At 43.4% G+C, this 25,473-nt stretch overlaps 1 protein-coding gene across 4 annotated transcripts in view; it reads left to right on the top strand.

Moving 5' to 3' along the window:
- The first annotated feature begins 1,061 nt into the window (after positions 1–1,061).
- The window catches only part of slc8a3 (solute carrier family 8 member 3), a 102,877-nt gene continuing 78,465 nt past the window's right edge, over positions 1,062–25,473 (top strand). For 3 of the 4 annotated variants that reach the window (XM_030082143.1, XM_030082142.1, XM_030082139.1), the window contains exons 1-2: positions 2,180–2,301; positions 7,561–9,428. In XM_030082143.1, the coding sequence (XP_029938003.1) occupies positions 7,648–9,428 (1,781 nt within the window). In that variant the 5' untranslated portion in view covers positions 2,180–2,301; positions 7,561–7,647. Of the gene's footprint in view, positions 1,331–2,179; positions 2,302–7,560; positions 9,429–25,473 lie in introns of those variants that run through there. The other variant, XM_030082141.1, reaches the window with a different exon arrangement.

Here is a 25,473-nt window from a genome sequence, read left to right as displayed (position 1 = left end):
GATGGGCTACTTTAAGGCCTTGATCTGTGTGTTTACATGAGGGACTAAATTCTGGCTTTATTCCACATCTGCATTTCCATCTTACATAGTGTTACACCAGGCATTTTTGTTGTTGTTGTTGTTGTTGTATGTGTGGCATGTGGCCAGATCAAATGTCCGTGAGTCAGTGAGTGATCATCTCCTTGCTGCCAGTTATTTGTGTTTCAAATTAGCAGCAGCTGGCCACCAGGCTGAATAAACATGCTCAGATTTCGGTGGTAAAATAGCAAGGGATATCTTCATTATAGGCTGTGTGTTTCCTTACCCCTCCCATTTTGAACAGTAGTTATGATGGGCTATAGGCCTGGATGAAATTGGTGGTTAGTGGTGCAGGTTTCTCCCAGCTGATGGTGACGTAGCTGCGCGCCCAACTGAGTCTGTGTGTGTGTGTATGTGTGTGTGTGTGACTTTTGGAAATGGGAGGCGGAGGGCTACAGGGCGCAACCATTTCACACCTTTACCGTGTGGGGAAAAACAATAGTAATTTGACAATGCCTTTTCGTGGGGAAAGCGCTTCTCCAGAAATAATTTCGAGCTTCAGAAACTGACTTGCGGCCAGCACAGAGGAGGGGGGTCGGGTGGGGGGAATCGTGGTCATTCCGATGGTGTGCCAAGCCTTGCTGACACTTAAAACAGCCGATATGCGCAACTGAGTGACTCGCGTTTGTAATGTAACACAGCCTTTAATATTTACTGCGGTGTGCCATCTCTGTAGACACCGTGCAGAGAGGAAAAAGAGAGAGAGAGAGAGAGCTTTACGGCACAGCCTACCGAGAGCGACATCACAGATTTCCTGCGCTATCGCAGACCGGAGAGGAGGAGGAGGAGGAGGAGAGCGCTGATTCACGGCTTGCGGGAGAGCCGTGTGGATGGGCTCAGAGGATCCATCTCTACCAAGGCTGCAACCTTAAAATACCGTGGCTCCCCCCCTCCCACTCCCCACCACCCCACCTCGTCATTGACAGCTTTGCGACCCGGTCCGTCCGTCAGACAGGGAGGATCTGGGTAGGAGGGCGCCGAGGCAGGAGAGGACGAAAGGCGATCACCTCTGGCCGGTCTGATCCAATCGCCAATACCGACAAGACGGAGGAACCTGGCTCTCTGTGCATGAGGACGACCGTCGGCTTTAACCAGGGAATATTGGCTCAAGAAGCACGTTTGACTGAAGAGGCTCAAACAGCGAAATTACACTGTTTGGCAGGCGGCTCTGAGTAAATAAAAACACTAATACAGGGGGCGGACAGGAGCTATTTTGCAGTGTCTACATAAACTCCTCGGAATACAAATCCAGGTAGGTTGTAATGCACATCGCATGATATTAAATAGCCCCCGCGTCTTAATGAGTGATGCAACCCGGCGCACCGTCACTCCGGCAAATACGCTTCTAATGTGTTAGAGATTATTAGACCGCAGCCTATTAGGGTTATTATCTGATAATTCCTGCGGTACACGGGCGATGACTGATAGATGTGAACTGTGCCTTTGTGGAGTGGATGTGGGTTACATGTCGGTCCGTCACTCCGGAGCGCTCTCTGCCGTGCCGAGCTTCCTGTCAGGGCTTTAACCTATCTATCTGCTCCCATTGCTCCTCATAATTGTGCAGATATGATCCATTGCACTGGGCTCAAATGGATTCGTGATGCCGTCTAATGGGTGTGCCATTATAATAATTTGTATCTGTCAGCGCAACTAACGAATATTGGTTGTTATAACCCGCCGAGTCGGTCCTCTCTGCGCCTGGGCGAACACCTGGATTTTTAATTTTGACACATAAATCTTTATATTTGAGTTTGGCTCTGCTCCGGCGGGCCTGCGACTGTTTGGAGTTTAGTGGCAGGTGTGTGATTGGGAATAATGGACACATATTTGAATAGGAGGATATGGGCCAGACATAATGGGGGATAATACTCTCAGAAGCAAGATTTACAGTGGATGCGTATGACTCCCCCATAAGTTATAGTGCAGGCCTCCAGCAGCAGGGATTCCCCCTCAGGTAACACCGAGATTGGTAGTGAGCGAAACGGCCTTACGATGATTAATCAGCAACAGCTGAGGCTCTTCGTGTCGCTGCTGAGTCCATGTTTACGCCGATCTCAAATAGCCTCTTTAAACTGGACCCTCTTCCCAAAATAGGCTAAGAGAAAGAGATCCGCCAGCAGCCACACTCGTCTCAGCAACTGTCTCACGCATTCAGGCTCATAATGCTGTCTGCACCAGCTCCACAATGTGCTGAAGACAGGCATGTGGTGGTACAATTACAAGGTGGGTAAACCATGACCTCCATGGTGGCCACCACAGCCGCACACACAACGAAAATCTCTTGTATTTTCAGTGGAAGCCCCCTTTAATTTCTGCCTTTTCCTTTAAAAGCCCATACCTAGGTTATAAGTGCTGTAGAGTTGGATCAATAAGATCGATATTCGCCTTTTATTGAATATTGAATATCAACCAATCAGTGTCTTTCACCATCAGTGTGATGGAGATCCCTCTCAAACAACAGCAACATCAAACATTTTGTGAAACGTGCACTGTATTTTAAAAATTTCCCCCCATTTTATTTGGGTCTACTAACCAATTGTTTGATTTTTTTGGAGGGTAAATTAATTAATTTAAAACAAATAACCTCGTAGTTGTTGTTTTTTTGCCTCTGAATGAGTAGTGTTGGTGAAACAGCCTAAATTAGCTCTTAGGCATAAATAATTTCCTTAGTGGGGCTTCAAACTGAGACTTATTGTCACTTGATGGTCTAAATGCTGTTTGAGCCTTTTTCTCACAAGGATGCAGTTTTGAATTCTGGTGCTTTTTGGCATGGAGATATTGAATAGTGGTGCAAAACGGGAGCTATGAGCAGCTTTAATATGAGAGGATCTGCACAGGGATTGGCCTTCAAAGATTAATTTTGGTCTTATGTCAGAACAATATATGCCGGACTAATTAAGTAGTCAAACTCTATTCACCACATGAAAAGAAAGGTGAAGTGAGTTACCGTCAGCCAGGCCTGCAGGTTCTGGTTGAGGAGGCCGGTACTGGAACTGAAGTCCTGTGACATAACTTATATCAAAACTGAAATTCAGCACTATTCATTTAAATTTTGATATGTCAAGTTACATTTTCTTTTCTGTTGATTTTTTTCTGTTGATAACTATTGAGTAGTCTTGATTAAACACCAGCGACAGTCCAGCCCCATACCCATAATGCAAAACATAATGCTTTGTAATTACTGTGCACATTATTTTGTGAAGTTTCTAATTTAGGGGGTCACGGTTCCACTGGTGGTACAGAAATGAGAAATGAAGTCATTCACTCTCTATTACTTAACACCCAATGCAATTTGTGCTGGGATAGAAAATCAATATCTCAAATACAAATCCTTGTGAGGTCACACATCTAAAAGGTGTTTCTTAGTGACTAAAGGTAATCACTGTACATTATTGCCTACCATTATCTTAGCATGTCTTTTAAATGATTTGCTGATCAATCAGTTAATCAATCAATCAGTCAGTCAATTGACCAGTAAATCACTCAGTCAATCAGTCACTCCATCAGTCAAGTCAAGTTATCCAAATAAGTAATATTTAATATTATATTGCCAACTTTTGGTATTGATAGTGTTGATGGTATTGTTTGTAATATTAAGATTTTGTAATAGTCGCTGCTGAATATACCATTGCAGTAGTAGCAGCAACATAGTAGCTATAGTGCATTAGCAGTGGTATTGAAGTGGTTGTAGTAATGGTAGTAGTTTTTGTTGTAGTAGCTGTGGCAACAGTAGTAGTCATGTAGTTGTAGTAGCAGTAGTATTGTTGTAGTAAATCATACAAGCAATAGTATAAGTATGTACTTCAGTTTACCTTTGAGCTGATATTCAAAAAAATATTTAAAAAAATATTACAACTATTAACAGGTAAGTAATGCATTTCTGCAGTCATGAGGACTACATTTTTCATTTTGCTGAAATAAAAGAAAACCCCAACCAAAAATAGGGCAAAATACAGTTTATTATCTAAAATGTCTTAAGGGAGACTCCAAATAAGCAGAAATTTGATATGCTCGTTGTTTACAGTCAGTAATATTACAAAGTAATCTTTCCGAGCAGCGTTTTCTTCAGCTTGTGAGAAATTTATATGTCTAATGGGACAAGGCGAAAATGTAGTTACCCAGCAATTGACTTGGCTCTGTCCACTGTTACTGTATGGCCCTATTTCTTTTTAAATTCTCTGTGTCACTCTGGTAGTTTGCTCTTGGATTCATGGGTATTGGCTTGTTTGCCATTTTGTTTTACCTCTATTTATCCAGGGTAGGTTGACTGAGCACACTTGCTCTTTTTCATCACTGTCCTCCTTCCACACTATCAGTTTCACACATTCACACTTTGGAGCAGCATCCTTTCACTGTCCATGTTATAGTTTTTGGAAATCAAGTGGTTATTAGGATGGGAATTTCAGATAATTTCATGGATTAATCTGAAGTCATGTTGATTGTTAATCAGCTGGTGTGAAAACAGAAATGTGGGGGGAAAAAAATCAACCCAGGTGGCGGGTAATTTTACAAAGTGGAAGAGTAGGAGAAGCCTGTTTTATTGATACTAATCAACCGTAGAAATTTAGTTTTCTGCTGTGACAGGTCTTTATGTCTGTCATATTTAGGTTAACTCGTTAAAATGACAGTGTGTGATGAGAATAATTAATTGACTAGTCATTTAATCATTCCCGCCTTCAGCTTGTAACATGTCCCGAAGCCCCCTAGCCTTGTCCTTTTCTGCCCCGTTGCAGTTTCTGTCCGGCCAGCCCGGCTAGCCGCTGTGCAATAAAACCAGACAGAAGCTCGCAGGTCAGCAGTGCTCCTCCAGCTCTGAAACAGGAAGAAGCACTTCCCTCAGGCTGCCAGTGCCCTCAGTAACTTATTTCTCCCTGCTGTCAAGGAAAAACCATGTAACTTCAGTTTTATAGGGTTTTTTTCTTTGGAGTTTAACGTTTACACAGTGATTTATATGTTAACAGCGTCCGTGTCTCCTAAACCCCAGTGTATAATTTCAGCAGGCCCTAGGTTTCAATAAGAGGCATTCTTTTCCTTCATTCCTGAAAAGCTTATTTGTCACACAAGTTTTTGTCTGACAATGTTACCCTCTCAGACTGAAAGAAAAGCCCATAACCAGTGTGAAAACCTTGGCTTTCAGATTCAACTTTTTTTCTCATCAAGTCACAACTTTGTCACTCAATTATCTCCCTGTTGTTTTTGTCGCTGCTCTGCTCTGTCCGCTCTCATGGGAATGGCATAGCTGGCTCCTGTCCATATAAATGGCTGCGCTGATTCAGTTTTATTTAATTTCCTTTCCTCCCTCTTCTCCTCTGCTGCCTTTTGTTGTCATCCACTTTTCTTGCCTCAACATTAGTATGCCCTGCAATCAACATTTTTTCTATATCTGAACAGTTTCATTTCAAGCCAGGATTCAACACCTCAAAAGGAATGACTTCAGCGAGGCAATAAATATCATTACAAATGTTACTGAGGTTACAATCCCTCAAAAGACAAAATAATAACACTCTTGATGACGCAGTCATTTGTCAGAAATATTGGGCATTTTATTCCAAAAAAAGATTTAATGTGTCACGTCAGACTTCAGTCTGAGTTTGCACACAACACCTTGCCAGAATCTTTCCCAGTTTTTTGCAGATATTAGGTCTGTGTTTACACTACTCATGTCCCAGAGACAATATTTGGCTTTTAAATTGGTGTGAATCCTTCAAATAATGCTGCGCTCGTTTGACTACCTATGATCCATTGAAAAATTTGTCAGCTATCCAAAGTGGCAGGTGGTCTGTCACAATGATAGATATCTATTTCCAAAAATATCATCTGAGAATACTGCTCACTTGTGCTGTTTTAGAAGTATTCAGATCTAGAATCCAGAGTACATTATCCCACAACATAACATGCAATTGCTTGGACGCTTTTATCCAAAATGCTTTACTGTATTAAGGGTGCATATTGTATACTTTTAGTATAGGCAGCCTCAGATGTAATGAACCCCCTAACCATGAATGAGAACACAAGAATGCACTTTTAGGCACATAATGTTAGAACGACTTGAACTACACTTAGCTTAACAAAGGTAAGGGGAGGCAAGTGCGACTGTAATAATCACAGTGATCCTCCAGTGGATTCTAGACAGAATGATTAACTGTCACTAAAAGTGTCTGTATCTCTCTGAGAGATAATTTTAATTGAGCCGAAATCACCACAGGGGCCTGAAGCTATGGAAGCTGCAGTGGGGCCCCACCCAACCTGGTGGCCCACTAAATAACCATAGAGGAACCAGTGAGACAGGAGAGGGCCAATCCTAATAAAGGCCTCTTACAACGACTCATATCTTATAACTTTGGAGTGGTTAACTGTTCGAGTGTTCCCGTTGCCTCTGGCCTCGACTGTTACCATCAAAAGAATTGTCAAGTCCAATCTCAGAAGAGTTGAAGAGGTGCGTAAGATGCTTAGCCTAAGCTTTTATGAATTTGGACAATGTCTACATGGTTATTGTAATACCCTTCTCTCTTGTGGAAGTGTTAAGTGTGCATTTAGGCCTCAATATATAATGGCTTTGGACGGGGCATCTGTACCCTTTGTTTGAGTTTGCCTCTTGACAGTCTCCTGCCTCCCCTCTGCTATTTTTTTGCCAATGCGACATTTTGGACAGTGCTTAGTTTGGCAACATTGCATGCCTGCTGAGCGAGCTGTTTGGTTCAGAGCTGTGTATTACCCCTGAGACTTGAGACAATCACGCTGTAGTTTCAAATCCACATTATTGGGTGCCATATCCTACATCTGAACTGAAAATAAACTTTTATGTATGGAAATGAGCCCACAAGCTAAGTTTTTTTTTTTAAACCAAAAAAGTACGTTATCTACATTGTTCACATAGTAGTTTACAGATCTGAAAATCTCATGCATTTCTGAACATGGGAAAGCATTTTCCAGCCCGCTGCTCAGAGATAACACAAAGGTCTCGTGATTATGCAGTTTGTAAAGTAGGAGGCAGAAAGTCATTGAAGTCTCTCATAATAGAAGGATAATTTGAATACTTGCCCTCATATACATTCAGGAAATTTCTTCCTTGCTGCAGACACAGTGTGTGTTTCACCCTGTGAAATATATGCATAGTCTTACATGCCTCTGTGATAAAGCAGTTGCAGCTCTAAAAACTTTGGATTTAAAATGGTTTGGTAATAGCCTTGGGTTGGGTAGTAATTCTATTATGTTATTGCATTAATTATTGAATTATTGTGTGGTTAAAAATTAAAGCACAATCCTCATTTCTAACAAGTAATGCATGTAACAGGTTAAATAAATAAGTAATAAATGCATTATCTATTAATGCAAAGTTGTAATTCCTACAATTTTTTTGGTACATCTGACAACAGAGATGCATACTTGTTACATTCATTTGTTTCATAACTGCAAAATATGAATACTTAAAATCATATAATCATCCATGTAACCTTTGCTGTCTCTATCTGTTGTGTTCAGGTGGTGGGTGGAGACAAAGCACAGCCCAGTGCTGGATCCCAGAGGGACTGTTAGTGTGGTAAGGACCCTTGAGACGAAGGAGGGTGCATGGAGGGCTCAAGGCCGGTAAAGCCAGGGTCATCCGCCTACCTCTGGCTTGGGCTGGTCTCTGTGGCTGTAGCCTTCCTTTGTGCAGAGGCCCGGACAACTCCGAGCCCTTTGCTAACCCCCAACAATGGGACTTGCGAAGGAAACACCAAGTGTGTGCCAGGGATCATCCTGCCCATTTGGTATCCCGAGGATCCATCCATGGGCGACAAGATTGCTCGGGTCATTGTGTATTTTGTGGCCCTGATCTACATGTTCCTTGGAGTGTCCATCATTGCCGACCGTTTCATGGCGGCCATCGAGGTCATCACCTCCCAGGAGAAGGAGATTGTCATCAAAAGGCCCAATGGGGAGACAACCACCACCACTATCCGGGTGTGGAATGAGACGGTCTCCAACCTCACCCTCATGGCCTTGGGCTCATCTGCCCCTGAGATCCTGCTCTCTTTAATCGAGGTTTGTGGACATGAGTTCAAAGCCGGTGAGCTCGGGCCCTCCACAATTGTTGGCAGCGCAGCCTTCAATATGTTTGTCATCATTGGCCTCTGTGTGTCTGTCATCCCCCAAGGAGAGGTCCGCAAGGTCAAACACCTCAGAGTGTTCTTCATCACGGCGGGCTGGAGCATCTTCGCTTACATCTGGCTCTACATGATCCTGGCTGTGTTTTCACCCAACGTGGTCCAGATCTGGGAGGGTCTACTCACGTTGGCCTTCTTTCCCATATGTGTTATCCTCGCCTGGGTGGCAGACCGCCGACTGCTCTTCTACAAGTTCATGCACAAGAAGTATCGCAGCGACAAACACAGGGGTGTCATCATCGAAACAGAAACTGACCGCTCCAAAGGAATTGAGATGGATGGCAAAATGGTCAACTCTCACTTTGTGGATGGAGGCGCAGCAAGCAATCTCATTGGTTTGATTGAGGGCAAAGAGGTCGATGAGTCCCGGCGTGATATGATCCGCATCCTGAAAGACCTAAAGCAGAAGCACCCGGAGAAAGAGTTAGATCAGCTGGTTGAGATGGCCAACTACTACGCTCTCTCCCACCAGCAAAAGAGCCGTGCCTTCTACCGCATCCAGGCCACACGCATGATGACGGGCGCAGGAAATATCCTGAAGAAACACGTCGCCGAGCAGGCCAAGAGGAGTGCCAGCGTCCAGGAGGTGCACGTGGAGGAGCCAGAGGAGTATGTGTCTCGAATTGCCTTTGAGCCCGCTGTCTATCAGTGCCTCGAGAACTGTGGCGCCGCCCTTCTGACCATCACAAGGAAGGGCGGTGACATCAACAAGACTATCTACGTGGATTATAAGACAGAGGACGGCTCAGCCAACGCTGGGGCCGACTACGAGTTCACAGAGGGAACGGTGGTGTTCAAACCCGGAGAGATGATCAAGGAAATTAGCATTGGCATCATAGACGATGACATTTTTGAGGAGGACGAGCACTTTTTTGTACGCCTCAGTAATCTGCGTGTCCTAGAGACTGAGGACGAGGTGCTGTCCCCCAACAGTCTCCCATACCCAAAGGCCATGCTGGGCTTCCCCACCGTGGCCACTGTCACCATTCTGGATGACGACCATTCGGGCATCTTCACCTTCGAGAGCGACTCAGTTCATGTTAGCGAGAGCATAGGCATTATGGAAGTGAAAGTGCTGAGGACTTCTGGAGCAAGAGGGACGGTCATCGTGCCCTATCGCACCGTGGAGGGACTTGCCAAAGGAGGAGGGGAGGACTTTGAAGACACCTACGGAGAGCTTGAGTTCAAAAATGATGAAACCTGGTAAGAGACCCGTTTTATGATTCTCATGGTAGTGATGTGGTTGTTGGGACTGAATTGCTCTTTTAGTCGGTATAAATATGTGTTTGCAATTCATTTTGTTCATCAGTGTTTGTCTGTTTTTTGGTCACCAAAGGCTATTGAAAATGATGTGCTTTTAGCAGTCATAAATGATTGATTTTCTGTGGACGCTTGTTTATGCACCCTGTTGATTTGCGTGTTTTATTTTAGTATTGCTGTTTAACGGCTTTAATCCAAAAAAAAAAAAAAAAAAAAAAAGAAAAAGAAAAATATCTAAAGCTATTTGGTAGTCTGGCAAATGCACGTTTCATTCAGCATTAGTTTTTGATACAAAATCCTTTCATCTGCACTGAGACTTATAATGAGTTGTCTTCTTTGGCCCTTGACATCTTTTAATAACAACATACTTTGGTAAGATATTCACGTGCTATTTGCACTCCCCACTCCATGAATTTTAAAAGCTTTTTTTCTATACATGGTTAGACAGCATTCTACCTTACTCTCTCATTTACGTGTGCACTCTGTATATCCCTTTGTTTCCCCTGTCAATAGATTTTGCTCTCATCAGAGCACTTTGATAGCAATCCTGTGTGTGTTGCATGCAATAGGGATTTGACTTTGGGATTTGTCACACAACTGTGGAAACAGGAAGTCCTTAAGTAACCCTCCCCTTGCTTCTCTAATCTGTACTGCTTTTGTTTAGTCATGTCCATGGTTTTTGCTCTTTTGCTTATTTTTTTAAGGATGGTTTCTCTATTGTTTCTGCTTTGTATGTGACAATGTGGACGCAGGAAGGATAAAAGAGAGAAAGGAAATTGTATACTGTAACATAAAAGGCCAATGCCCAGGTTCATGATGGTCTTGTCTAGCTCAGTGGGCAGCCCATAGCGTGATGACTGAAAAGACTGGAGGTTTGTCTTCCACTGGGGCCAAATATGCTAAAAAATGCTTGCACTTTGGGTAAAAGTGGTGACACAAACCACATACATTATGCAGTCTTGTCTGCTGTACTGTGTATGCAAAGTGCTCCACTGCAGAAACATGTGGGACTACAACAGAGTAGACACAGTAGTGAGGTGGTACAGTTAGAATAGAGCAGGACCCGTGTATTGCATGCTGCCACAGCATTTCCTCCAATGCATGTACAGCGATGCTCAGGGATACCAGTATGTCGACAGAACGGTGCCTCTTGAGAAATATTGATTTGTTTATTTCACAGCTTGCGTCTCACACATCGGACCGCAGGCACTGAATCAAAGTGACATGCATCTGCACCCCCCCTTCACCAGTGAGGACCCACACTGGCTGACTGGCAGGGTCTGAGCTCCAGGGTTTGGGCTCCTCAGGGCTGAGGCAGCTCAGGGGATTGGTGGTCGGGGATGAGTGTCGGGGTGATCAGCATGCTCTTGGGGCCTGCTGAACCCCCGGGGCTTCGGTTGATTTGTGTGAGAGATGCTGTTTGGGCCCAGGCTGAAGGCTGCAGGGGAACGGAGGAGTGATCTGGTGAAAGACTATTATTAGGAGACTGCTGTGATGTTGTTGGCATTGTGAAAGAATGCTGGTCTATCGATCTGTTCATTGTGTTGCACACTGTGCTGCGAGTTAGATGTTCAGCACCACTCCAGTGTGAGAGTACACAACTTGACACACTGTGAATTGATAAATACTAGCGATCTGGGAGAAGAATCAGGCGATACGGTCCAATAATTATCGCTTCAGATGTTTCCAAACCAGGAAGGAGCCATGTTAGGTGGATTTAGGCTGATTCTCTTCCAGTTCCATCCATTTTAGAGTCAGACCTCTGTAATGAGTTAAGGTCATGCATAGATTTATGTGGTTATCAAAGCACTACATCCGCATGAATAGTCAGGTTGAATAACTGAGGTTGAGTGCAGGGCCAAAGGTTGGAGTGCCTGACCACTGACCCTTTTACTATGAACTAAGATCTAACACAGCTGTCAGTGCAAACTCTGCCCTTTGCTGTAACTCCCCTGACATTGCAGGAAAGGTTGTGTTAATATGTTAGCAAACCTATCAGAATCATAATAACTTTATTTGTTAAGGACAATACATTTAGGGAAAAATGTCTTGAGGCAGAGTTGTAATGGCAATTTCACAGTCCACACTGCTGCACAGAGTCCTAAAAGGGTTTTATTTAATGCAATTAGACAGCATAAAACTTACCATGGATATGGATATTATACTATTCTTATCAGTTTACATGTATACAGTCAGTGCTGATAAATGTATGCAGAGAAATGATGAATTGTGTATAGATGATTACACAAAAACGTGGGCTAATATTCAATTAAGCAGTAAAACAAGGTAAATTGTTCATGTGCATGAACACGCTCAACTATTCATGTGAAAATCTCTCCCTCCCCCTTCAGAGGCTTCTGGATCTTTTGTTGAATAGCGGCCCGCTGTTGCAGAACTCCCAACAATCTCCAGAAATTTCCATAATTACAGTCGGATAGTGATGAATTAGATTCTGTGTGCATCCATAAAAAAGACAAAGAGGAGCAGTGGAAGTGACAGCTTCATCCAGAAGCATACTAGAAGATTCATGAGAACATTTCCATACACAAAACAAAAGGGATGAATGTGTAGAATATTCACTAAAGGCATAATTACAATGATGTTTCTTCCGCTGCCTTGAAAGCTCTCCTCAGGGTCGTTCTCACGACATGGAAAAAAAAACCTGAATTTATTTGCCTCCATTGCCTTCATACTCACATTCTACAACTGGTTTGTGTTGAAATGGACTGTTTATTTCCATTTTAGATAGCTGTTGAAGAAACAGAAGGATTCCCTATTTGGCATAAGGTTAAAGCAGTGTTCTTCCCCGCTGCTAATTTAGTGTTAATTGCTATGACTAAATGAGTGTGGAGCTTGCTCCCCGTCTAAAGGGCAAGGGGCTTTTTGATGTCCTTTAGGACAATTAGGCCACATTATGCTTCAGCTCTCTTGCTCTTCCTTTCTCTCTCCCCCTGTTTTACGAAGCATTGACTCTCAATCTCTTTTGACACACTTTGGGCCTATTGTTATCAACCAGAGTGGAAATTTATTACGGTCCTAATCTGGGGCTCTGGAATACATCACTCCAATTCTTAGCCAGACAATAGTTCTGAGCACGAAGGATGAAGTTTAATAGTTTTTGGTGGCAGTGCTGCCGCTGTGAACTAATGGATATGAACCTCATGTAGGCGCCATGAGTTTCTTAAATGTACACTTTATGGCGGTCAAAGCTATAAAGTGACTCTCGAGTTAAAGAGTGCCTCCCAATAGGTTAGGCTAAAGCGGACGCATTTGCAGAGGTATACAGAGTTTGCCTGACGGTCAGGAAGAGCGAATATGCTGCCGAGAATAATAAATGGGTAAAGGTTGAAGGCTTCTGTTTCCTTTGACCCAGTGAAGATAACACAGCTGTTAGGTGGAGAATCTTCATCCCCGGAGAGACGGATGTTTAACTAGGCGCTGATGGATTCATAAACAAATGAGTGGTGTGCAGCGGATGGACCAGAATCCGCTAAAGTAATTGTGGCTGTGGTCACGCCTGTTTGAGCATGGCTCCTGACGCATGTGCTTGTAAACCTGCCTTATATTTTTATAAATAGCATCAGGTGCTGAGTTATTCACAAGGGTTACACTTTGGTCATAATAAGAGCTGTTGCTTTACCTTCTTGCCGTCCCTCCTCACCTCCCCTCCCCCTCAGGCAGAGGCCTCAACCAACCTTCTTCTCAAATATCTCTGGAATGTGTGGATGTCACCCATCTTGGCTTCGTGAGTGACAGAACACATGTCCGTGCTTATCCTTATCCTGCTGACCGCTCAGCTTTTCCCCTGCCAATACTATTCCAGACGTCCTGGAATAGACCCATGAGGTTTACCTTACCGCCCTGAAGCAGCCGCCAGCCGTCCCACCGGGCCGGGCGCTCCAGCTTAGCCGATCATGTTAGACGCCTCGCTCTTCTCATTTTATTCATTCCAGTCTCATCGTTTTTGTTTTCTCCGACTTTTTGATGCGCACTTGTATTTTATGGCGCCTTAGGGTGCAATCACACAGTTTGTTTTGTTTGGTAAAGTGGTGGAGTTTACTACTTTGTTGCATTTTGGTTGCCTATTTGGTTTGTTTAGGTTCACAAAGTCCAATTTAAAGCAAAGCGGGGCTTCTGAGCAACTTCATTCTGGTTTTGGTTATTCTGTCAGGTCAGAGGCAGGTAGAGACATGCAAGATTTTGGCTACCACACGTCAATAAACCAGTCGTTGGCTCAGATTATGCCCTCGTTTCTGACAAACCAGATCACGTTATGCTTGAAACAGAACAGACACCTGGATTTTCAGGTGTCTTGGTGTGGTTATTTAACGCCACCCAAATTGAAATGTGCTCAAAGGAACAGAAAAGAGGAGATTACATGAGATTGCTCTCTGAAGTTGCAGGGATGTGGCACTTGGATCACTGAAGCCCCATTCACATTGGAGCTAAATATGGTTGTCGCTGCTCATTTCTTTAAGCTTAATCAACTGAAGTTGACTCTACTTACTATGCAGATGAGCCCGACTGTGTGTTTATGGACAGGAACAGGACTTGACAACCGGGAGTTGATGCACATTTACTCCTTCATACATGCGAGCGTTCCCAATCTCATAAATATGCGGACATAAAACATGAGCGTCTTCATTTAATAACTTCGGTTGTCAAGCCCCGAATGCTCGTGTCAACAAGGCCTTACTGGTCTGTACATTGAAAAGGTAGCACCTTTCCTTTTGGTGTCATATGCGATCAGTTTCTCAACACATACACACATACACACACACACGCACATAAATACTCTGATGCACAGGTTTTAACACATTCAGAGGCACACTAGAAGATTCATGACATTTCTTATCGTAGCTAACTTATTGTAGCTTTTGCACTTCTGCTCCTGCCCGCAAAGACTGCACTCACACACACACACACGCCCACACACACACACACACACACACAAACACACACACTAACTCACACACAGGTTGAGTGGCAATAAATATGCTGGCCCTGCATTTGTTCCTCCCAGTTGGGGGAATGCAATTAAGTTAAAGCTTATTTATAACACAATTCAGTGTAGGGCGTGTCGCCAGCTCTAAGACTCCCCCTGAGTGTCTGTGTGTAAATCTGACCGGGCATCATATATTCTGGCTCCCCAAACTTCTGACAGCCTCTGCAGCCTAATAGGGCCAGGATGGAAGTGAGCGCATCAGTTTGACCCACAAGAGAGTCGGTGAAATCAAAGCGTTTAGCTCAGATATTTAAACTAATAACCAGTGCGTTGTATGACAATTTGATAGAAATCCCATAAAAACACATTAGAAAAAACGATGCTTGCTTTACAAAGTGATTGATGGTATAAAAAGTATTTAAGCGAAAGTAACTTAAGTGCTCCGCTGACAAAAAGCAAACACTTTCACTGTTTTTTTGAGATGCTGAATGATGTTCTTTAGGTAATTATTTCCCTCAGAATAGACACATAGTGGGCTTGGAAATGATTCTTCTTCTCATACGCCCACCACCTTCTGTCTTTTTAATATTAATTCATCTTGTCAGGATGTGGATTTGTATTTCAAAGCGGGATTTTGCGATAAATATTCAACGTACCTCATTGTAACAGGCGCCGATGAACAGATTATATGCCTTAAAACACCTGTCTCTCGTCCGTCCCTCTCATTAGCTCGTATCGCCGGAATGTAAAGCTGCATGTTGGTTTTAACATGAAAGGGCAATGCAAGGAGATAGCCGGTCAAATGAAAGCGTTCAGGAGGGATGTTATGATAACTAAACTGTGATCTGCCCCAATTGAAGGATAATTAGTTTAGGATCTTAGTTTTTTACCATCATGCTGAGGGAGTCTGACCAGATTTTGTTTCCTGCTGCTCTCCAAAACCGTCGATGAATGACCAATAAAACACATTTTGGACGAAGAATCAAAAAAAGTGTCAACACCAGTAACTCTCACTGTAATAACTCCTTTCATCTGAATTTGAGACGACCAGTTGCCTGAAACTTTTGCATATTGTTTTATTAGATATGTTATTATAATTACAAGCAAAGGTCAAATACTCAGATGCTGCGTTCAGGTCACATCAGATACACTGAAAAGAGGAAATTATCAACACAAGAGGTGCAAATAGAAGGAAATCCACTGATGTTGGCAGTCCAAAAAAAAAAAAAAAAAGTCAATTATCATTACAGTCAGCTGCACTTATAAAGTACAACCAATGCTGTAGTTCTTGTATGGCTGATTCTTAATTCAACAAGTAAAACTTTCAAGCTAAAGCACTGCAAGCCCCTTCTGCTGCTTCTGCTGATAGGACACAAAGGCGGCAGAAGATGCCCGCAGCCAGCAGCAGGGGAAAAAAAAAAAAAAAAGAGGAAATGTGTGAGCAATGCCAAAAAGTATGAAATGCACTATTAACTGAAATGTCATGTGATAATTGTTTAATTACATCCATTTAAAAAAAACATATGTAACTGCAAGTATGAGCATTATCGCGTTGAAAGGGCACGTTTTAATCACTTTTGGGGTTTAACTGAGTTTCATTTGACTCGTTTTGGATCGTATTAAGAGAAGCGCTTCCCAAAATTGGATTAGAATCGATCGACGTGACGGGGAAAAACTAGGAAAAATAAAACCCAGGCTGAAAATAATCGGAATTATCCTTTAAAAATATGTGCCCTTAGCCGCCCTCTCCCTTTTGGTTTTCGCAGTAGTTTCTTTTTTGTTTGTACGCGGCCCTAGATGTGAGCGCGCACTCGAAGGAGGGATGAAGAGTGGGGCGTTCAATACAGGTCATTGCTCTCATTTCATTCCCTGCCTGCCAGGGTGACAGTCCCGGGTGCCAGTGGAGGTGCCCTCGCCGCCCCCGCACCCACATCCAACATCTGCATACCCCGATAAAGGTCAGTCGCGCTCCACGGCAGGCACCTTCCTCCGTGCACAGCGCCGCGGCATTAAGACTAGAAATCGATACGGCTCACAGTGAGAGGAGCTAAGGTTGCACCGAGCACAGCTAGGGGGGGTTCACGAAGGCTGCAGGAGATGAGAGACGCCGTTGGCTTTTAGAGGTTTTTTTTTTTTTTATCAGCCGTCGTCTGACGTTTCATGCCTGGAACAATAATGGAAAAGCATATGAGGGGTGTGTGTTGTGTTTGCAAATTCTCAAATGCAGAACAATGATTTGAATGTGTGAATTCAGCTAACGGCGCTTACCGTCTGACCAATATACAAAATGCCTCAGTGAGCGGGCCTCAAGGCAGGTGCGGGTCAGTAAAGGTGAATGTATGAATAAACAGGCAGAGATTTTTTTTTTTTTTTTTTTTTTTTTTTTTTTTTTATGGAAGTGGGTTTACTCCCTCAATTTTTTTCCATAGTGTGGTAGCACATGGGATCCTGTTTTGCATATTTTTGTGACATCTGAAGTAGTGAGAGGTCATCACTCTGGTGTGTTTGCACTGCACTTCCCGGATATCACCTGTCAATCAGACACCGTCTTTTTTTTTTTTTTTCTTCTATTTTCATTCTTTTTCTGCTGATGAAGTTTGAGTTTGTGTAGGTGGCTCTCTTTTCTTTGTTCTAATGTCTCCCAGTTCCTCTCTTTAGTCCCATCAAAGCACTGTTACTGGTGCTGGAAATGCAATATGCCTCACTTCCTGCGCACCAGAGGATTTTTATTCCGTACCGGAGCCCAGATGTCTAAGACGAGAAAATGTCAAAGTAGCATGAACTGGGTAAAGGTTGAATCACTGTTGTGCTGCAGCAATCAACGAGCTACAAAAAGCAACCTTTATTTTTATTGTATTTTTTTTTTTTTTTTAGATTATTACTTTAAATCAAATAAATCCTTGAGTACGGCTAAAAAAAGACAGATACAAAGCAGCACAGGAGGAAATGTTAGTTTCCAGAGGCGGTGGTCACAACCTTCTCCCTGTTCCAGGCACTAGACAGACTTTTTGTTCTCTTCCTTGCAGTCCCGTCTAATTCATCACTTTACTCATCTGGTCCAGTCAGTCAGTCAGTCACTGTCATGTGTGAGTGCTTTCAGGCCTGGAAGGAGCCTCAGCTGATACTCCTCTATTTGCCCTTTGACCCCCCCAAACAAGTGTCCTGTCCTGTCTTCATATCTTCAAGTGTCTTGCATGCTTGCTATCATTTACGGAAGCCCTGTTTCAAGATTATTTCGATGTAATCTCGCTTCATGGATTTAAAAAAAAAAAGCAGCTTTCTGAAGTCAAAAGTGACAGAAAAAGAGTCGGTGGCTCCACACTTTGTTCAGCTGTGAATCACATGGGAGCTGTGGCATTCACAGTCCTAAGTTCAGGTTTTCTCTTCTTGCCACTTTGATTATCAGGCTTGTCGCGGCTTTGTAACTGTAGCTCGGCTGCTGCTCTTCCCCCAGCCCTGCATCCCTGTAGTGGGGGTGTTCTTTCTCTTGGCTTAGAAACACATTGAACTGATACTCGCTGTGATCTCACTCCAGTTTTACTCTATACACACTCCACAATCCCTGGGCTACTCCTCCTCTCAGTCCCCGCTCTCTCCATGTTTCAGGCTGGCCCAACATGCTCTGCAGGCAGCTCAGGGGCCCTCCTTTAGGGGAAACTGGCTCCACCACGTTATTCCCAGGATGCTGCAGCAGAAAATGCGCCAGAATGCATCAGTGGTTCCTCACTACCCTCATCCCATTCGTGCACGTCACCTTCCACACACCTCTCCACCACCACCACCCTCTCCCAGCCTCTTCCTCCTCCTCCTCCTCTTCCATTTATCCTCACTGTTCTCCTGTAGGGGCAGGAGCGCTGTGCTGCAAATTGCAAGAGCAGGCAGGCATGATCTCCCCTGCAAAAAAGTGTTAAAATCTTGTTTTTCTTCAAACAAGTCAAACAATCTGCCAGTGGCGTAAACTAATCCCACTTGTTTCCATTTCAGTTTCACTTGTTTCAGGATTTTTTTCTGAGAAGAGGTGTGAATATGTCGAAACAAGGCAGACTAAGGCAGATCAGCCCAACAGGACTGAGAACATGACACTTGATTCAAAAAGTTCTGGAAACAAGTTGATTGAAACAACAAACATCCTACTTGCAGATGTTTTCATTTGTTTTAATAAAAAAAAAAAAAAAAAAAAAAAAAAAAAAAAGATTTTAAGACTGAATTTAAGACATATTTGAGATATGTTAATATGGATATTGGATATTGACATGTCGCTGCTTTGAAAGTGTTTTACGCCTTTTAAAAAATGTCTTAATTTGTGTTTCAAAACGGAATAAAGTTTGGTAATAAATAGGCAATTCCTTGCACTCCGGGGGGGAGGACTTCACACAGCCGGTGGGAATTCTGAGATTAATTATGATTTATTTTGCAGTGTGGTGTCTATGCCTAAATTGGATGTCTGGTTCAGATACTGTCATCATTGATTCATAATAGTATTCGCTGAGCAACATCTTCAGTCCTAAAAGCCAATTGCTGATTAGCGGTGCTAATGATGCTTTGATGAGCTGGTGTGATGGTGTCTCTCAAGGAGAGAGACGGCACCAGAGCGGCAGATGAAGCTCGGCGCGGAAAGGAGGCGCCTCGTAATCAGCCGCCGGAAATATTCATTTTGTATCCCACCTCCGTCCTCGACCGCTTTGTTCCCCCGTCTCTCTCGACATCGCTTCCCGCGGGAAAGCCGCCCGGCCCCCGGGGGCGTCGCCAGCCAAACTCCCAGCCTCTTCATGAGGCCTCCAGAGCAGAGCTGGAGACGGGCTGCACATTGGACATGTGTGTGCGTGCCTTTGTGTGTGTGTGTAGACGTGTGTGTTATTCCACCCTGATGCATCTGCGCCAGTGGGAGAGAGGGGTTCACTCAGGAGAGGAAATGGATCTTTTGTTTTTCTCCTAATCCTCCCTGTTGATACTCGAGTGGCAGAGTTATTAGCTCTGTAGAGGGGGAAGGGTTACTCTCAGGGCTTTCCATGCTCTCCTGGATGATGCTATTTACATCAAATTCAAAAAGTGGGGTTTTGTGAGGAGGAGGGGGGGGTCCTCTTATGCAGAGTGTGCCACATCCCTTAAGAGGCTGAAAAATGAATGTGGTAATAGCGTAGCAATCCCTCCCACTTACGCTCGCAACAGGGAATGCTGTCTGATAACTTCAAGCCCCGAGGATTTTGGCAGACAGCACAATACAAATCATGGCAGGAGAACTTGAGCACAGGATGATGTTCGTGGCATCTTGACAGGAAGACGGAGGCAGAGCACCGAGGCCGCAGGGAGGCGTAAACAAGCCAAGGCTAAAGGTTACCCCACAAGCTCTGCAGGACGGGGGGGGGGAAGTCGCCACCGATGCAGGCAACTTCAGGGCTGTTCTCGTCCCTGTTTTATTCCCCTTATTTGTTATCGATGCATTTTGTTGGTTTTCCGCCGCTCTCCTTCTTGTTGACTTTTGATGTCTTTTTTGTCATTTTTTGTCACCCTAGTTTTCAGTTCCTCCTCCTATTTTGGGATGACAGGTTTTTTTTTTTTTTTTTAAACCCCTCTGGGTTTCTTTGTCTCACCCGTAGAGTTTGTATTTTTTTTTTTTTTTTTTGGCGCTCTTGCTTTCTGCTTTCATTTGTGCAAATAAACCAAACTTGCAAACAAAATCCCAGCCCTCAGAGATATTATAATCTTCACCTGCACCGGGTGTCGAACGTCCTCAGTTTATATGCACGGCTCTCATGAATGAAGGGTCTTAGGTTCTGCGTTCAGCAGCGCTCGAATTTTGAACGTACATGTGTAGAGATAACGTATATATTTACCGGCTGTCTGTCGCGCTCCCCGTTGGGTTTTGATGTTGTTTGTGTCGAGTTGTTGTCACTTGAGTTTTCAGCTTCTCTGCCTCTTTTGGGATGAGATGTTTCTTTTATAAACTCCACGTTTTTGGCTCATCGTGTGGAGTTTTCTCTCCTTCTCTTGTTTTCCACATTTTTTTTCAACAAACTTGTGCAAATAAATTAAAGTTGCAACCTAAATCCCAGAGCTCAAAGGCATTACTGCCTTCACTTGCATTGGGTATTGAACAAACTTGGTATAAATGTACAGGGTCTTGGGATCTGCATTCAGCAGAACTTAAATCTTGAATGTACAGACTATAATTTTGTTTATTATCTTTTGCGCTGTAAGTCATGGATTGTCTAGTTAATTTGTAGGTGACTGCCCTTCTGCAATGTGTGTCAGTGTGTTTTTTTAAGGGGGTTTCGCTCTTTTTTTATGTCCTTGACCCCTGCAAGTTCATTTTAAGTTAGCCAATATGACCACCATTTGAAATTATTTAGTTTTATGAACTTGTTTTAATGAGATTATATCATAATGTTAAAATGAACAGTAAATCTTTTTTCATCCACAGCAGTTTCCAGTGAGGTCAATTACCAGTTCATTATATTCCCACTGGAAGCCTCTCAAGGACCCCTGAAGGTCCCCGGACCCCACTTTGAAAACTGTGGTGTTTCATGTGTGTCAAATTCCTTTATTACACTCGGAGTGTGTTTTGACTCTGATGCAGATCCATACGAGGCGGCCCCCTGGGGCTGGAGACCGGACCTGCCAGGGGCTCGATAGTGGGCGTGTGCGGGGTGACGTGAGGTGGGCTGGGTGGAGGTGGGGTGGGGTGGGGGGGTGTGGGAGTCATTTTGGCAAACACAGTGTGCCCATGCCGCCCCTCTGGGGTGCAGAGATGGGTAGAGCTGTCATGTTGAGCGAGCTGGCGAAAGATGAAGAGGTTACGCTGTTGGGATCACAGCTCTGCCAAGGGCTGCGGGACCTCTTTCTCTTTACAACGCTCAACCTAATCTCCTCCACTATCTCCCCTTTCATTTCCCTCTCCTTTTCTTCTTTTCGTGTTCCTCTGTCTCTTATCGTGTCGGGGGGTCCGTGCTCTTGTTCACTTACGCTTTTCCTTTTTTTTTTTCTTCCTTACCCTCCTCGCATTTTTTTTTTTTTTTTTTGCCTTGGTTTTATCTCTCCCACCCTGGTGCTCTTCCCAAGCAACCTTTTCTCCGATTTTTGTCTTCATTTCTATTTTTTGCATTTTCTTCTTCTTTTTTCCTGCTCCCCTTTTATCTCAGTCTTAATTTCTTTTCATTTGAATCGTTCTAATTCCATTCCTCCCCCCTCCATCCCCCCCCATTCATATTTATTATTTAAGCCCTCAGCAGTTCCTCCGTATGCGCCTTCCCCTCTTTATGGATGTTGGCCTACTTCTGTCTCAACCTGTAATTGTGCTTCGGATTGAGTGCTATTCAGAACTCTGTGGACAGACATCCCTCATAAAGTCACAGGAGTGCGGATGAGCTTTTACGCCGCTGTGGAGGTAAATTGGTTCTGCATAGTTACAGAATGCTTTAATGTTTGTGTATTACAGTAACAGAGTAATATGTGTCTTCCGCTGTCTCCTGTGTGCCTCACAGTGTTGCTCAGAGTGATGTGCTGTTGCGCCGCTCTTACCATTACCGCCTTCCCGTGCTGTTAGAAGGATGTCGTTGCACCAACACCACCAAAATACATTTCTGTGCATTTGTTGTGCTTGGCAAATAAATAAATATATATATGTAAGGCATAATGCATGACAAGATGTGCATTAAAGGGTTGTTGATGTACTTCATATTGTGCATAAAAACACATAAAAAGGTACGATATATAGAATCATGGAGCTTAATCTAGTTTGCACTGTACAGACTCAAAGGTGTGGGAGTTGTAATTTACCGTAAGTAAGATTTAATTTCATAATATTTAGAGGGAATATTTTGACACCACAACTCAAATTAGGCTTACGCAAAATAAATAAATAAATGAATAAATAAATAAATAAATGTTTAAAGCTACATTAGGCAATATTATATGCATTTTTTTTACAGGAGATTTGCAATGTGGGTCCTCTCTCCAGCACACAGTTTACAGCCAGCCTGTTGCTATTTCCCGGTTTTAGATTTTTAAATTTGGTATCGGCCTGAACAAGCTCCTCCTCTGCTCTCCACTTCACTCCCTTGCCGCTTCCACTTCATTCCAAACTCGTGTGAAATTGCACATTCTGCAGATAAACGTATCCAAATTTCCGATCAGTGGCAAAAGTGCCTCCGCTGCTGCAATCAGCACTGCAGCGATAGAGAAAATGGATTCAAAGCAGCTTACCTTGCAGCTGCAAATCTGCAGCTTCACCACATTTTCAAATTGGAGCTCGGTGACAAAATAATCCAATTAATCCAACAGGAGCCGTGTGAGAGTAAAACGTATCTTTCATTTCCATCCCAAAAACACATTTTTTCCACAAGTATTGATCAGCAACTTGCCTTGTTATGCTCATTTGCACATTTGAACAAGAAAATCATCACTTATCATACATTTAACACACACTTTGATATGGATTATCCTGATTATACCATAGCCATTTGCCAACAATAAAAAATTGGAAGAGATAATTAATTTTGGGAGCGATGTGCTCTAGCGACAGCCTAGCAGCAGCGACTCGAGCCGCTGATTTGGCTAACGTTCAGCTTGAGCCACGGCATTCTGCAGACATCATGAATTTGCCAAAATGGATTACATATGACATATATCTCCGCGCAAATGGTGCAGCATGCTCAGGGCTGATAACAGTGATTAGAAAAGTGATGCAATTTGAGCTGGACTGCCTGTGCATTGCAGTCAGTATTCATCCAGACCATGCAATAAAGTAAACAGTATTTGAAGTACAGAAAATAAAAAAAAAAAATGGGCTAAGATTTGGTGGGATGTGCATCGTGCAAATGTCCTTGTTTCCTTCTGACCTCGGCTGCCACCTGTTTTGCCTCCTCTTTTTGTCTCATTTCATTTCAGAACAAAATTGAATAGAAAATAAAGTCGCTGATAATGTAATGCGCCGGGTTACATCCTCAGGAGTTCAGGGTGTTCCCAAAGCATGTGTGGCAGGTTATTTTTGCGCCACATTATTTATTATTTATTATTTTGGCTTCAGACCAATGTCAAAAGAAATGAAAGGGTGTCATTTCCGGATGTAAACCCCCCCAAAATAATACATTTGCCTTCCCACTACAGTCATGGCACCTGTCATGTTAGATTTCATCCACGTCAGTGTAGCAGCGCTCCTCAACACGCCACCAACTGTGGCGGCAACAGGACAGCGGGGAGGAGGCGCAGAAATAAAACATACAGGGGGGGAGCAAGAGAGATGGAGACAGATAAAGAGGGAGAGACAGAGAGAGAGAGAGAGAGAGAGAGAGAGTGTGTGTGTGTGTGCAAGAGACAGACACAGAGACTGACAGAAAGAGGGAAGCGCAGAGAGACAGATGTAGAAAATGAGAGGAAAAGTGAGAGACAGAGAGAGAAGCAGGATGAAGAGAAGAAGGGAAGTGAGTGGAGGAACAGAGAGAGAGAGAGAGAGAGAGAGAGAGAGAGAGAGCGAATAAGGAATGAGAGAGAAAATGAGAGTTGAGCCCCCCGGATCCTCATGCAGCGTGTTGGCAGATTTGATGAGGCTTGACCAGGTGTGGAGGAGAGGAGGAAGGCAGGAGCCCGGTTACTGTAGATTGGATTGAATTTCCTCACGACAAGCATTGATTATAGTAGCCAGCACCGTGAAAATCTCCAGCCGGAGAATAGTCGCAGAGGATAAAAAAGGAAGTCAGGCCAAATCTGTCAGCTCGATAGCAGGATAATGTGCGGGAGATTGTTTGGTGTTTTGGTTGATCACATACTGAAGAGAGAAAAAAAAAGTAAGTAAGTAAGTAAATAAATAAATAAAGCGGTAGATTGATGCCGCCTTAGTTGTTTATTCAGCGACATTTCAACCTCCGATGGCCTTTTTCCGACTCCCGTGAGCAGAAAGGAGGGTTTTGCTCTAAAATGAGATATCTATCATCCGAAAAAAAAAAGAAAAAAAAAGTGACACCTACTCCAACATAATGACTGATAGCCCAAAATGAAAACAGATTTTGGTACTTTGTCGAAGATAGCAGATTAATTAAGCCTTTACTTGACAAGATGATGACACATTTATGGACTGGAGCCTTTATATTTTACTGAATGATGAGCAGATAATGATGTTTTTCACCCCCAAAATGGATATAGGTTATGGACTCCTCTCATATATATACATACAAGGCAATAAAGGATTCATGCTTCACTCATTTATCCTTACTTTTACCTTTCTTTTTCTTTGCTTCTTTACTTGCTTTGCCTTAATTTGCAGCACAAAAGCAAAAAAAGACTCTGAAATTTGCTATATGTTGTGGACATGAATAATATGGAGATGATGAATCCTCCGCCGTGAAAGGATTATGTGACAACAGCACAAATTGGACACGCTATTTTCACGTTCATTACATGAATGCTTAAGTTTAGGCGGGTAAGAGTTCAGGTATGGTTTTGGTCATAGTGACGTGTGGAAAAACTATCACTGAGAATGGAAACTCGCTGCAGAAAACTTTTTTTTTTTTTTTTTTTTTTGGCATGAATTGGGACCACGGCGGTATTTCAGTGTCAAGCTACTTCCTGTATCCAGTCTTATCCACCAAATTCTTCATGATGCACAAATGTGTTTTTCTCATTTTTCATGCACGGAGCACGCATTTGCATTCGCAGATTTTGTGCTTCTTTCACAAAACGCCATGCAATCTGTTTTTTCCTCATTGAGCACTTGATCACGATTTCAGTTGTTCATTTACCGGCTTCTTGCTGATCACGTCGCCGCGCGAACATGACTGAACATACACTCTGTTCTTGCGCTGACACTTTGATCCAAAGCACTTGTGTATGTATGTGTGTGTGTGTGTGTGCATACGTTTGTGCCGCGCAGGCCCCAGCGGGGAATCAAATGCCACGCGCTCTCTGTTGAACTGTGCAGGACCGTACCAAAGTGGGTGTTAGGGAAGAGCCAGGTCTTTGAAACCAGAAATAGACAGGCAGCACGTGTTTCTTCTCATTGTCAGAGAGCTCATAAAGAAAAGGCAGGGAGGCTGGAGACAGGCCTAATTA

Source organism: Myripristis murdjan, chromosome 22 (assembly GCF_902150065.1).
Source record: "Myripristis murdjan chromosome 22, fMyrMur1.1, whole genome shotgun sequence".
NCBI lineage: Eukaryota > Metazoa > Chordata > Actinopteri > Holocentriformes > Holocentridae > Myripristis > Myripristis murdjan.
This window is presented reverse-complemented; position numbering and strand designations above follow the sequence as displayed.